At 37.6% G+C, this 16,088-nt stretch overlaps 1 protein-coding gene across 1 annotated transcript; it reads right to left on the reverse strand.

The window, feature by feature from the left end:
• Nucleotides 1-406: 406 nt before the first annotated feature.
• Nucleotides 407-15,945, reverse strand: LOC140166784 (transient receptor potential cation channel subfamily M member 7-like). The gene is made up of 13 exons (XM_072190275.1): nt 15,894-15,945; nt 14,579-14,678; nt 10,482-10,588; nt 10,063-10,219; nt 8,993-9,206; nt 8,190-8,314; nt 7,061-7,253; nt 5,599-5,770; nt 4,556-4,679; nt 3,737-3,803; nt 2,350-2,447; nt 1,305-1,442; nt 407-445 (listed from the first exon to the last, which is right to left on the reverse strand). The coding sequence occupies exons 2-13, from the start codon at nt 14,660-14,662 to the stop codon at nt 407-409; spliced, it is 1,518 nt and encodes a 505-aa protein (XP_072046376.1). The 5' UTR covers nt 14,663-14,678; nt 15,894-15,945.
• Between the last annotated feature and the right edge of the window lie 143 nt (nt 15,946-16,088).

Below are 16,088 nucleotides of genomic sequence, written 5' to 3' on the forward strand. Positions count from 1 at the left end.
GACAAACAAAACAGACAGAAACTTTAAAACCTTAGAGACTGACATACAGACACAAACAGAAAATCTGAAATGAAAAGAAATGTGTTTTCTATAATATAATATAATGTTTTATCACAAGAGGGTCTTTCAATACATACAGATGTGCGGTTTCAATCATTCCATTATTTCCTTTCTTTTCTTTTGCTCATTTATGATGAAATGGATGAGTGTGATACAAACATGCATGAATTCATACTCACATTCACTCAAGGCACATGACAAGAGAAACCACTAATGCAAACTCCATTCATATAATCATCTCGAAATAGGAATAAAATAGGCTTGTTTGCCCCTTGTTACTCTATGTCCTCAATACATTAGCAAATTAAAGCAAGTCTAATGAACCAATATGTTGAAAGGGCTTTTCTTATTCCAGCAACATGCCAAAAAACTTTCTTTTTGGTACCTATATGGGCAAACAAACATTTTTTAACACTAAAATACATTTATTCAAACAATCACCTCCAACTACATACATTTTCTCCTCCCTGAATATGCATAAAGGGTCTTGAAGAATACCCATAGACCCTAGCCAGGGAATGAGCATAATATTGAGATAGAAACAATACATGTGTGTAGGGTAACTACAATCAACAAAATTAATAGTTGGCAGTTGGCACACCTTGACAATATGTTGGAACTCTTCATTGCTGCTCTGATAGTTAAGTGAAATTAGTATAACTATGTTTGATGAGAAGTACATACCTTCTCCTTTCTCCTTCCCTCCCCCATTCCCCCTCAATCAATGTTGGGGAGACTGGAGAGCTGAATGAAAAAAGTGCTTTCATCAACATTGAACTGGGGGAGAGGGGTGGCGATTTACATTTAGTATGTCAAAGTGTGCCAACATTAATTTCTTTGATTGTAGGCTTAGAGAAAAAATTATCTATTTTCTGGCACATCCAAGCAACATTACAAGTGATACATATTTATTTACTACACAAATCATTCAGTATATTGACCTTTTAAGCCAATATGAGGAAAATATCAGTGTATTTTTGGTCAGTCCAGCGTCAGGTCTACTCATGCATGTAATGGTTAAATTGAGTCCATAGAGAGCGACATGTGTTTCTTTTTCAATTCTCCCAATTTTGGCGCATAAATCTCGCTTTTTCTCACATTTCGCATTTGCCATCTCGCAAGTCAAAAATTTGCTCTTTTTTTCTAAGCCTAGCTATACCCAATTAATAATATAATCCAACTCAGTACTCTCTACAGCACAACACATCAAATAAACACATTGCTGCCCAATCGCTTTATTTTACCTTCGAGTTGTAGAGGTTTTCCAGTCTTTCCATTGTTAAGAATGCCCCTACATCTACAGCCTGTTCCATCAGTAAGGCAGCAAAGCCAACTCGATTCAAAGATAACGAGATCTGGAAACACTCATACAGATCCCTCTCCTGCATGAAGAAAACAAAATGGTCAATAAAATTTTACCCTTGCAAAATACTCGCCATGTACACTATAAAACGTTATACCTGTAAGTCATTATGACAAGCTATGAGGATTTTTTTATTTGAATTGTTCAGGTTTTGACAACACTGGATAACCCAAGAAAGCCTCTATTGAAGCTTATTTCCATTGGGGTCCATTTGAACACCGGGACGGGTTGGGAACAGTCAGGGGTTAACACCCTACTCTTTTCGAAACTGGCTGCGAGATACATGTACAGGTATGGCTCTCTGCACATGATATCTGTTGGTAAAGAGTTTCAGCTTAATTATGAAATTAATACCTTCAACCTTGGATGATTATTATAATTTATAGCTTGGGGTGGCATGCAGGATTTGTTTTTTTAGTTCCAAATTGATGAAAACTGCATATTTATGTTCTAAAGACACAAAACTAGACACAATTTTCTCAAATTTCAGAATTTGGCATGGAAAATCACATTTCATTCGGTCTGGCCCAGAATTACCGGACGTGTGGAATTTGGTAAGCACAATTCGTCGGTTTTGTCACAATTTTTTCAGAAATACATTGATTTGGAGCATCAAATTTCAGGAAGAGTGACAAAAATCAATCAATTACAGGCATTTATAGAGTCCATAAATGCCAAATGTTGATTCTTGTCTGCAAAGTTCAACAAATTGAAGTGCAGATGAAGATGTAGAAGGGAAGAAAACAAGCACTGACAAAATTTCCTGAAACTGCTTTAACATTTCCTATGTATTTCCATATACTTTGTACAGGGAAGATTAAAGCAAAATTTCCTGAAATCAGGAAATTTCCTGAAGATTTACATCCCTGATGTAGAACAGAGCAGAACTTGAAGCATAAAAGAAGCCAAGTAAATCAATCTCTTACCTCCCACTGTGTTGTCTCCTGAAAGATGTCCTTAGCAACATCTACTCTGTTCCAATTCAGTGCAAGCCTCAGTTGACGTGGAGGAGACAGGTTGGTAGCTGAAATGAAATGGCAAATGGTTTATGCTGTTAATAAAAATACATAAAAAAGTAAAATTCTTTAAATATTTACTATCTAAAGCATGATTTGCTTCTCACAACAATAATGTATTTAGCAAATGGAATTAACTCCAATATCAGGGAGGCACTCAAACCCAATATGTTACCATACTCAAAAAGATATTTGTAGGAAAGGATAGAGGTTTCATCCAACATTATGTATCATGTTTAGGGTCCCTATTTCAGTCTGCTTTGTCAAAAAAGGGTAGGCTAATGGCACGACCGACCTGCAAGTCAATGGTAGGGCTATACTAAACATTTTTTCTTGGCAATTTCTCCCCAAATTTCACACAAAGACCAACAATATCTTTTAACTAAATCATTGGTCAGAGAAAAGTGTCCCTATACATAAAGATCGCAAGAAAGGTCAGTGATTACGGTTGATATTTTCACGGGCTGAATGGTTTATGTGGACTGTCTTTAGCAGCTATATTTAACATTTTATTAACCCTGTAGGTTGGATGAGCACTTTTAGCCACCAACATATTTTTATATATGAGAACAAGTTCAGAAGGATGGGATGATGTTGCAGTCATAGCATTCACCTCTCGCCATGGACCTGGGTTCGATTTCATGTAGTGCTGTATGTGAGCATACTTGCCAATCCATCCATGCTTGCAGGTTTTTCCCAGGATACTCTGCATTCCTGCATTTCTAAAATCGGACCTCATCCCACAATCCTGTCCCATCTTGTATAGTTTACCTCATAATAGCTGCATTAAACTGTGCTTCAGAACAGTGCATGAAATTCACTTGATGGATATGAATCATGCTTTATAAATCTGTGCATTTATTTATTTATTCAAATATGTGACGTATCATGTCAAAAGGAGACACTTTTGGGCAGGATCGTAAATGGAGAAATAACCAAAAAATTTGCCCGGGGGTGATTTTTTACAATTTGGGTTTGTTGCGAATTTGTGATGTTATTAATGTTGAAAATATTGTCTGATAGTTTCATACTGGAATATAACTGACATCTTGTATTAGACATTTTTCCAAAGTAATTGTCAATAATATTTTTAAAGGTCGATATCTCAATTTTCCAAAATCTATAACACCATAACTTACAAACTCAATATCTTCGCTTAGGAATGTCCGATTTCATTGTGGAAAACGGTATTGTGGAGCAAAATATCTTTATATTTAAAATATGTAAAAACCTCAAAATTGATAACCTGCCCAAAAGTGTCTCCTTTTGACATGACACGTCACATATATATATTTACCTTTGTGGAGTGCATTGAGAATAGCATGATCAATATCACCCTCATCATCTGCACAGTATACTGTGATCTGTAATTATAACGTGGGTACAATTTATCCCTTTTTTAAATTTGTAGTTCTGCAGCAATATAAAATAAAATTGACTGCTGTGATTTGCTACCGTATTTCCTCGAATAGTCGCCCTCTTCAAATAAAGCCCCCACTACTTTTTTCAACCAAGATGTTTCCATGCTATCTTTAAGCTTACCAGTTGCACACATGGTCGATAATAGCGTCAATAATTGGCAAAAATCTGGTCGGAAACACGGAAGTGAACCTGGAGTCAGTGTTCCTGAGTTCATAGTTTGTCATTTCAGCATTGTTTTTAGCAGAGTTTTAAGCTTACCTAATTATTTTAACAGGAATTGTAGTTCTAAAAATGACTTCTAATAAACGCCCCCGTTTGGAAATGCAACGCCCCCGGGGGCGACTATTCGAGGAAATACAGTATTTTCTTTCATTTATAGATTAATTCAAAACTATAAATATTTTCATTTCATATTTATGTTCTCTTTCAAACTGCAATTAAATCAATTCATCAGCTGCCTGGTCTAATTTTGGAAAATTTTGATCGTCAAAATTGATTATTGCCAGGTCAACAGGTTCATATTATCTGTGTTCAGAACCGTGTACCAGTAACCAAGTAATGATGTATTCACTACGATAGCAAATATTTCAAAAAGATATTAGTATTTAAAATTTGAACAAATCACGTTATAGTCTCTTTGACATCTTGACAACCCTCTACAATGTATACAAATATCAAACAAACAGTCAGTCACCTGGCTTTTATTCTTGGCAATCTTGCACAAGTCTTTCAACACATGTCCATGTTTGTCTTTGTTCTGAGGGAACACTTCAGCAATTTTCCTTTCTAACTGAGCTATATGTTCTTCAGTAATTTCCCTGAAAACAAAAGGAAAAGACAAAGAAATTTGAAATATGTGACACAATCAAGGGCAATGAATCAAATGAAGCTAATATTGATTTGAGTTATTGACAAAAAAGATCCTCAAATCTTTATTTCTCAGCAACTGATATATTGCGTATAATTTGGTAACCACAAGCTCAATTTTCATGAGGCTTACGTCAAAATGTAGCATTTATTTTTGTGAAGCATATTTAAGCATTTACAGCTGAAATCAGGGAGATTCGACTGATGAAAGTTCAACCAGGTCATGACATGGTGAAGGGGTTATAGATAGTGGACGGGTCGGGCACTTTTACAGTACAGGCAAGTGTAGCCGACAGTTCTGCATTACCATGATCGGAACTGACTGTAACAAGGCCTTTTAGTTATGGGTCATCTGTCCTACCTTTTCCACATGAACAACAGGGAGAACTGATTTGATTTGATGTTATTTTTGTTCAGCAGAAATTTTGAAGTGGGGACCTCTCGCAGCTAAGGCAAAGACTTTACCGGTGTGCAACAGTATTTACTTCTCAAAGAAACCCAGAGTTTTTCGGAACTAGAGATAGATGCCGTTTGTGGCGTCTGGCCAGATGAAGGGGGCTATACCCGGCTAGACCCGTGACATCGCGCAGACGTCACGGGTCTAGTAGAGCTGTTGATTAAATGCACTTTTTGGCCCAGATTTATGCTGTTTCAGTATATCTATCAGTGTTTCCAACCCTTTTGAAACCATCCTAAGGCATTCCATGCGCTACAATGTCAAAATTGTGGCTACATCATAGATATCTCGGCATCTCTGAGCATTACCACGCCTGAGCATATGAAAGCAATTCAGGTGTTCCTTCAAATCTTTAGTCGTGTGCTGCCACCTAGCGGTGGTGCCGGGAACGTGGCGTGAAGTATTGAACCTACCCATTTTCATCAGATTTCTGGTATGCATAGGCCATGAGATCAGCACCTTGGCCACTACCATTTACCACTACAGCTGGAATGATGGGATTTCTTGTGATGTTCTTCAGCACAACTTTGATTGTGTTAAGGCCTCCACCAAGGACAACACATACAGCAGGTATAGCTCTGTCAACTGCAAAGACATGTGCAATATACAAATGTATCATTTAGTGATTGATAATATTAGATGAAGTTGGTGAAGGTTCTGTAATTGTGTACCATTTGCAGATGATATTGCTTGCGCTTTTAATAAGCATTTCTCAAGTAACTTTGGGACATCCTCTACCATTGATGTGAATTGTCTTGACTAACCTCCCCCCTCATGGTGGTGCTTGTCTCACCTTTGACATGTTTTCTGTTGATGAAGTTGTTGATATTCATAAGGGTCTTGATACCAACAAGTCTCCCGGTCCTGATAGTATTCTTCCTGTTTTCTTAAAATCATGTGCAAGTGAATTAGCTCCTGTTTTGTATACCTTCTTTAATGAATGTATTTCAAAGGGTGAAATTCCATCTGCTTGGAAGTGTGCAAATGTTGTGCCTATTTACAAAGGCTCTGGTAAGCCTAAGAATGCTATTTCGAGTTACAGGCCAGTTTCCTTAACAGCAATCCTCTGTAAGGTCATGGAAAGATTGGTTTGCAAACGTCTTCTTGGTATTCTTGATGAGCATGACATTCTTTCAGATAATCAATTTGGTTTTCGACATGGTAGGAATTGTGAGCAGATGTTGGCTAAATTTGATCATTTTCTCAGTGGTAACCTTGATAACAGCAAATATTGTAATTTGGTGGATGGGATTTTTCTTGACTTCAGTGCTGTGAGTCAAGTGAGATGCAGGGTATTTAACTGAGTAGTTTGATTGATGGAGAAATTTTACGTACATGGCCTTGATCTTCCACTATTGAATGATAATCATGAAGTAAGACCTCATGAATCCTCATTTATAGTTCGAAGGGAAACGACAATCCTCAAGGTTCCTTTCAGTTGATGTGTTTTATATCTCTCAGATTTGGTCAAATATACCAGGCCATGTCTTACCGTATTTCGTCAAATAGTCGCCCCCACCTGATAAACGCCCCCACCACTTTTTCAACCAAGATGTTTCAAAAATGCCAATATTTTCATGCTATCTTGTGTAGTAAGCTTACCAAGTTGCCCACATGGTCAATAATAGCGTCACTTTTTGGCAAAAGTCTGGATTGGAAACTCGGAAGTGAACCAGAAGTCAGTGTTTCTAGTTCATAGTTCGTCATTTTAGAGTGAGTTTTAAGTTTACCTAATGTTTTAACGGGAATTATCGTTCTAAAATTGACCTTGAATAAACGCCCCCCTTGGGAAAATGTAACGCCCCGGGGGAATTTATTTGACGAAATACGGTATGTTATATTTACATAATGAACTAGACAATAGACACTACTTACTAAAAAGCTCATTGAACTCTCCTGCAAAATCATTAGTTTGAGCCATCAGTTTTAGCAGTTTAGCTCTGATAGGAATATCGGCCCCATACTGTCCCACAGTCCCATCATCAACCAGGATAAGATGGGTGTGGTTGGGGTCTAGGGAGGCACCCTTGGCGTCAGATGAGCCATGGAGACGGTAACTCACTATTTGCTGTAAAAAGAAAAATAGCACAGAACAGTAATTATACCAAAACGATATAACACTAAATTGTCACATAGAGCTCAGAGAAGCTTCAGTTTTACAGCAGTATTTCATATGTAAGAGCCTGTGATTTTAATCAAATCCATTGGTATTGCACCCTGAAAATTAAGAAAAGAAACAAATTAACAACGCAATAGATTAAAAGGGCATTTAGTGATCAACAGTATCATCCCCCCACTTTTTTCAAAAAAAGTTGAGATTTTTATATCACTGGAAACCTCTGGCTACATAATGTTTATGTACAAAAAAATTTCTTGCAAATTAATTTGTTTAGCAAAGATATTGTGAAATTTGAATTTCGTTCTGGTATACCAGAACGAAATTACACACATTGTCTATGGAGCAAATGCAAAATTGGAATCAACTGAAATTTTGGGAATAAGCTTTTTTCGAGGATATCTACTGAAAAATGTCATAAAAAGAGGATGCTAGGATCACGAAATACTCCTTTAAGCAGGAAGGTAGTGACAATATTGTGATGAGCAATGTGACTAGAATTGAATTGTTTTCAACTTTGAACAATGTCACCTTTGTAAAAGCAATAGGTATCTTAAAAAGGAAGGTATTATGTGAATAGCACATGCAAAAATGGTTTTCTTGCAAGAGCAATTATTTGAGAATAAATTCAGCTTAGCAATTACAATTTGTCACTATCATAGCCTGTACTTTTGTCACTATCATAGCCTGTACTTTTGTCACTATCATAGCCTGTACTTTTGTCACTATCATAGCCTGTACCTTTGTCACTATCATAGCCTGTACTTTTGTCACTATCATAGCCTGTACTTTTGTCACTATCATAGCCTGTACCTTTGTCACTATCATAGCCTGTACTTATACGATGCAGCCATACATATATTTGTTGCATAAAAAAATAACACCTACCCCTCTCTTGGTCATGTCCTGTCTGTTGTGTACAATGCCCCAGGTGGCAATACCAATAGCTACAATTCTTCTTTGGGATCTGATGTTGTGCTCATGTAAGGCCTCGCCAACATACTTCATGACTCCTGTGTACATTTTATAACAGAATACAAATATTATATTATATTTACATTACATGGTAAATGAATTCTAAACTAATTCCATGGTCATCGCAGAAATAGGTTCCATGACAAAATTCTTGGTTCCCTTGTGACTTCATTGATCAACTTTGAATACCCTAATCCCAATTCTTTGGTCAGAAGGCATAAGAGTTGATAGTTCAAACATTAGTTGATGCATCATTTATGACAAACTATACGCAATATTATTCTTACTTTCACAATTCTCAGTGATTTTTCAGTGACACTTGGACTGTTGATGTGATGGTCATCATTACTGGTTAAAGGGATCAGAGCTTGGTGTGTATGCCCAACATCATGGTGCAAACACATTACATTAGAAAATTGGCAATGCAATAGCTTATAACAAAATACACTAGAATGCACACATTTAAGCAATATCACACATGGTTACTGTGCAAGTAGATTATTATGATGATAATGGTAACTATATTTCAACGTTGAGCAGGGAAACCTGTATGTGTCATTGGCCCATAAACATGTTTAAAGCAAAACATCCTATGTAACCTCTTGGCAGTTTTGTTTTAAACATGTTCAAGGGCCTCAAGTACATAGGAGGTTTTTCCTGTCCAACAATGATTTTTAGAAATGTTCTCCATTGGCCTGGTTGGATTGGTTACTCACCAGTATTTGTCCCACCAGTCAGAACCCAGGCATTGGTTGTTGTTGCTGCTTTGATGATTCCATGTCGGAAGATTCTTCTCAATTTAGGCTGCATGACAAAGTTTTTGGCTCCTCCTGTGACTTCTATAAGTAGCTTGGGATACTCTAATCCCCATTCTTTGGTCAGAAGGCGCAACAGGTTGCTAGCTCGAACATCACTTGATACACGAATGTACTGTAGCAATACAATCAGGGATATTGTGTGTGTGTTACTGTTACAGCTATGATAATACATGTATAGGTGATTGTGTGTTTTGAGTGATAGGAATGAGAGTAAGTGAGCTAGCATACAGAAGAGAGGCAGACAAAGTAAGTAAGGCAGAGACAAAAAGATGAAGTGGATGAGCACTCAGGTACATGTACAGTCCACCCTCCCTTATCCAGAACACTTTTATATGGATCTCTCTATTATCCGGATATGTGATCTTCATAGAAAAATGTTTTTAATGCTTTGGGAGCTTGATTTCATGCACTGATGCATTTAGAAGGCTATAACTATGTGACATACATAACTCAAATACCATCTTTCAGTGTTATTACCCCATTTTGAGTAACTCGCTGTCTCAATGTTAGCACTTCAGACAATCAATGCAGAATTACATATAGTTCACTTACGGATTTTTCACTTATACGGCCAATGCTTGGTCCCATCATGGCCGGATAAGAGACATTGGACTGTACTGACCTATTAGCGACTGTTCCAAAATTCAGATGGATAAAAATATGTTTGGTTTATCAATAATTTATTGCATGGCTTAGAACCCTGGTGGTAGATAATTGATCAACCTATGCACACCTTTGTAATGCACTAGCTACATGTATAAGATGCATTGCCAAAAACCGACCTAGATAAATTGTTTTGGGTTTCATGTGTGACAATCCAACACGGGAATTTCCAATATGCATAGGACTAAAAAAGACTCCCTTATTCTAACTTCTTTGTCAGAGACAGCAAAAACAATAGAAAGAGATGGAGGGAAAGACAGATATTTATTACCATCAGCATCTATTTGGATGGTTCCCTTTCTTACTTTAGATCTAGTTACACTCCATGCTCCTTGGAATTCCAATTCCCCATAGGCATCAGTGGTGGATTTGATGGTGTGCGAAGGTGGTTCCCATTCGTCTCCATGGTCTCCAATTGCATATAAAATTTTGTGAGCCTTTTGGGTTCTGCCACACAAGCATCTGCAATAAAGCATTGATATTTCCATTCACTTACAGAAAATGTGCAATGACGAAGGAAAGAAGGAAAAGCGTTTTGAAAGGCAGATTTAAATTTTTTTTAGTACTTTCATCATATTACAGATACTTTTGTTTTTTGTTTTTTGCACTGACATTATTTATAATCATTTTCTTTTAATATTTATTATCTATTCCCGTCTATATGGACCTTAATCGACATCTGCTATAAACTGCTATAACCCAATTGTATACTCCTAGTACTTACAGAGCATTCTCCAATTCATTTTCATGTTCATTAGCTGGTACAAAGAAACAGCAGTCTCTTTTCTTGAAAGTTGCCTTGATCCAGTCTTTGCCCTTTTTATGAGGAACCTGAGACAAAAAAATCACACACATTTCATTTGCATATTCTACAGGGTATCACAAAAAATGCAGATCTGTTAGAGTTTGATAGCCACTGCTCATTTAAAGGTCCATTCAGTGATTTGCTGATCCGGACGATCGTAAAAATCATCAAAATTCAGATTTTGGTACTTTTGTCATTGTCATAAATGTGTTAACATAGCCTGTTAGTGGTTCAGCCGAAAGCTGTGTATTTAAGACAAGAATAAGGAATTTATATCGATCTGTAATTTAGATACTGACAGTATCTAAATTAGCTCTGTAATTTAGATACTGACAGTATCTAAATTAGCTACATGTATTTGAATGGGGCTTCAATTTCGTCAATACTGTTGTTTTCTTCGTTTTTTTGACAAATTTTTCATTTCAAAAATACCAAATGACAATTTGAATCACTTACAATGTCACTTGTAAGCAATTTATGAATAATTTTAATTTTTTTACAATTTCGCTGGGATCACTGAATGGGTCTTTAACTAATCAGAGCAAAGCAACCCACCGCCCGGTTAGCTTGAGTTCCATCAAAATCACCTCTATTCACCCATCGCATGGTTCTGCCATTTGTGAGGAGAGCCTCGATCTGGCAGCATGCATGAATGGGAATCGAACCAGTCATATAACATTGCGTAACGTTATGTAATTCTTCCTGTCATGTCATGCCAGTTCGAGGCTCTCCTTACATCATGGCGGAACCATGCAATAGGCGAATTGTTAGCTGGATCATGACGACATGATAGTTAGGGGGAAAAGTTCACTTTGGTGACCACTCTCTGGCTAGTAAGGTTTGACGATTGATTCGACTTCTATGGAGCATTTAGAAAAAAAATAGCCACCATGTCCCTCGCGAAAATCCCGGCATTTTTCGCTAGATGCCAAAATCCAAAATGGCGGCCACCACCATTTTGAAAATTTAAGTTTTGAACCAGAGCACCTATAATCATGCACAAAGACACTTTTTCGGATATGTCGAAAGTACAAGGATTCCGATTCTGACATTGGTTTGACATTACGGCATCATTTTCACCCAGAAATCCAAGATGGTGGCCGGCACCATCTTGAAAAATTTAGTTTTGAACAAGAGGACCTTAAATCGTGTACAAAGACACTTTTTGGATAAGTCGACCACAAGGATTTCAAATTTGACATTACTTTGACATTACGAACTCATATTTACCCAGAAATCCAAGATGGTGGCCGCGGTATCATCTTGAAAAAAATAAGTTTTGAACCAGATTACCTAAAATCGTGTACAAAGACACTTTTTCCGGTAAGTCGACCCCAAGAAATCCGAATGTGACATTAATTTGACGTTACAAAATAATTTTTGCCCAGAAATCCAAGATGGCCCCCATTTGGTAGAGCGTAAATGTGATTTTTGAATGAAAGCAGAAGCATAAATGTGTCATTTCCGCCTTATCTGGGGTTCATGTTCCTTATATGGGGTTTAAACTGCCTTATCTTGGGTTTACATCCCTTATCTAGGGATAAGGCTCCTTACCTGTGGTTTGGACGGCCTTATCCTGGGTTTACGTTCTTACCTGTGGCTAAGATGCCTTAACCTTAGCATATCGCAGTCTAAACCCAGATAAGGCATCTAAACCCCAGATAATGCGCCGTAACCCCAGATAAGAGACGTAGACCGTCGATAAAGCAGTCCAACCCCCAAGTAAGGCGCTTTAACCCTAAATGAGGAACATAAACCTAAGATAAGGCATCTAAACCCCACATAAGGTGCCCAAACTCTAGATACGGGTCGTTAACCCCAGATAAGGGTCGTAAACCTCAGATAAGACATCAAAACCCAAGATAAGGCGCCTTAACCCCAGATAAGAGACGTAAACTCAGATATGACAGTTTAAACCCCGATAAGGCGCCGGAACCCCAGATAAGGGACGTACACCTCAGATAAACCAGTCCCAACCCCAAATAAGGCGCCTTAACCATAAATAAGGAACATAAACCTAATATAAGAGAAGTAAACCCTTATCTGGGGTTTAGACTGCCATATCTGAGTTTACGTCTCTTATCTGGGGTTAAGGCGCCTTATCTTGGGTTTAGATGCCTTATCTGAGGTTTACGACCTTTATCTGGGGTTAACAACCCTTATCTAGAGTTAAGGCACCTTATGTGGGGTTTAGATGCCTTTTCTGGGGTTTATGTTCCTTATTTAGGGTTAAGGCGCCTTATTTGGGGTTTACGTGTTTTATCTGGGGTTCACGTCGCTTATCTGGGGTTACGGCAAGCATCATCTGGGGTTTATATGCCTTATCTGGGTTTAGACTGCGATATGCTAAGGTTAAGGCATCTTAGCCACAGGTAAGGAACGTAAACCCAGGATAAGGCCGTCTAAACCACAGATAAGGCGCCTTATCCCTAGATAAGGGATGTAAACCCAAGATAAGGCAGTTGAAACCCAATATAAGAGACATGAACCCCAGATAAGGCGGAAATGACACACTTATGCTTCTGCTCTCATTCAAAAATCACATTTACGCTCTACCAAAAGGGGGCCATCTTGGATTTCTGGGCAAACATTATTTTGTAACGTCAAATTAATGTCAGATTCGGATTTCTTGGGGTCGACTTACCGAAAAAGTGTCTTTGTACACGCTTTTAGGTAATCTGGTTCAAAACTTTTTTTTTCATGATGGCGCCAAGCGCCCACCATCTTGGATTTCTGGGTAAATATGAGTTTGTAATGTCAAAGTAATGTCAAATTTGAAATCCTTGTGGTCGACTTATCCAAAAAAGTGTCTTTGTACACAATTTAAGGTCCTCTTGTTCAAAACTAAATTTTTCAAGATGGTGCCGCCACCATCTTGGATTTCTGGGTGAAAATGATGCCGTAATGTCAAACTAATGTCAGAATCGAATCCTTGTACTCAACATATCCCAAAAAGTGTCTTTGTGCATGATTATAGGTGCTCTGGTTCAAAACTTAAATTTTCAAAATGGTGGTGGCGGCCATTTTGATTTTTGGCCTCAGCTAAAAATGCCGGATTTTCGCGAGGGACATGGTGGCTATTTTTTTTCTAAATGGTCCATAGAAGTCTAATCAATCGTCAAACCTTACTAGCCAGAGAGTGGTCACCAAAGTGAACTTTTTCCCCTAACTATGATTTCAGCGTCATTGTATTTTCAAGTAAAAAAAAGATTGACACAAGGTTTAATAAATACAAAACATTCCTTTTATGTTTCAGCTTTAAATATGTAGTGATGACTCATGTATTAAGTTGTAAGCATCCGCATGAATTGACTTTCAAAAATGACCCTAAGCGAGGAGGTCGAAATTTTGGTAAACTAACCCTAAACAAGGATTTTACTCAAATAAAAACACCCTAAACGAAGAATTGGTTTGAAACTTTCCCCTAAACAAGGAGATCACCCTGAGTGAAGAATTGGCTTGAAATTTATGGTATGATCGGTATGATTGTCATTCAGTGATGATGATCGGCTATTCAAGGGGCTCCAAATTTTTTTTTAATCTGGTGTAAAATCGCTCAGAAATCACTCTTTTGTGCAAACTAACTTGATAAATATGTCACCACTAATGGCAGTTAATCGGGTAATTTAAAAACTACCCTTTAAGCGAGAATAGTTCTTAAAAAAAACACCCCTTCTTCCAGTAGAATGAGTGTTTTGAGACCCTAATCGCGGATCCGTGCGGATCCTCGTTTTGCTTTTCAAAACCACCCTAAATCCGTGTTTTCTTTCATGTGGATGCTTACAAGTATAATTCTGTGTGGCACCCCTGGACTAGGTCACGCTCCCCTCCACCCTGCCTTAAGACATAGTACTCGTACATTGCAAAATCCGCCCTTTTTTAAGTTAGGAAATGTGCAGCACATGTCAATTTCTTTGATTCACATAGACGCAAATATTGCTTGTGGATGTTGAGGTCACAAAACAATGATTATAGCTACATGTAGTAGTAAGAACTAGTTCCTAAAATATACCTACCACTGGAGCTGGACCTGGTGAGGATAGACTTCTAACAAAGCCTGGGAGTGAAGATGAACCTTCACCTGTGTTGGGGCTTGCCATATCCTGATCAGCCAATCTACAATGAAAAAGACAAATAATAATGTTGGTGAATTTTATGCACTGAGGGATAAAATAGAATTTTATCACATGGTGGACCCTATGTGCAATTCAATACTCCAAAATTTATGTTTCACAAAAGGGACAGGGTGACATTCATTCAGATGAAACCATTTTTTACATAGCCTACCGTACCATAGTCCTGAGTCCTAATCTAATTTGTAGACAGCACACTATCTACCTACATTTTGTAATGTATTGAAACGATATGGTCACCATGACAGTGAACACAATATATAATAAGAATAGGCAGAAACCATTCATTATTTAAGTAACTTGAGTTGTTACATTGTGTGCCAGGAATGACATTCAAAATTGGTGAGTCTGTTGAAGCAATCAACCATATTCCAATCATCTGTGAGCTGATTGGGTACCCTACGCATCACACACTTTTTTTAATTTGTGAGAATCAATTTGTTCTTGCAAGTCATGCAAATTATACAGCCTCACTCTGTGTGAGTCATGCACTCACGGCAGTGACACAGACAGGAAGCAAACATTAATTTAGCCGATTTCAATTTCATGATTTAGCTAGTACCGTACCGTATTGGTCCGAGACCGAGTATAGTCCCACCCGTTTTTTAGGTGAAAATTTTTCACAATTGGGGGTGGGATTATACTTGAATTTCAAATTGAGTACCCCCACCCCCAAGAACAGCGGGGGGGGGGCTCGAGAGCCGGACAAAAACAATGGTATCCCGGAATCGGATGTGCGATCGCAGCCGCAGGGCAGGGAAAATGAAGGAAAATCATAAAATGTTACTTTAAATAATTTTAATTTTAATTTTTTGTTATTATTTTGATGAAAAGAATTATAAAATGTTCTGGTATGTATGAACGGTTGTTTATGCCCTTTACTAGTCATGAAAATATATGAATGAACACCGGCCTGATTTAGTCATGAAAATATGAACGAACCCCTAAATTCACAATCACACTCACAGCAAATGAATGGGCAATGCCTGGCTGTTGAATTCTGAATTCCGCACTCGCCCGACTCGCAGCTTGATTAAAATTAATTAAATTATGTGGATGTACAATATATCCATAAATTCTTTTGGACATTTTCGTATTCCCTAGACACTGCTGACTTATAAAAAGAACACAAAAATACATATAAACCTTTATATTTAGCTCAAATACGAGACAAATCCTTCCCCACCCAACCACTTACCTTGGAAATCGACCTGGGAAAACCAAGATCAAAACAATTACAGTGCGCCCTCTCTCCGTCAGCTCTGGTTAAATGGACTTACTCATTATAAAAATAGGTAACTCCTCTAAAGTGACCAAAATAATTGGGCTATTTCTCAAAAAAATATTTGACTGTATTTACCCACATTTATAATAAAACAATATTTTATATATT

The sequence above is a fragment of the Amphiura filiformis genome, chromosome 12 (genome assembly GCF_039555335.1).
Source record: "Amphiura filiformis chromosome 12, Afil_fr2py, whole genome shotgun sequence".
Classification (NCBI taxonomy): Eukaryota; Metazoa; Echinodermata; class Ophiuroidea; order Amphilepidida; family Amphiuridae; genus Amphiura; species Amphiura filiformis.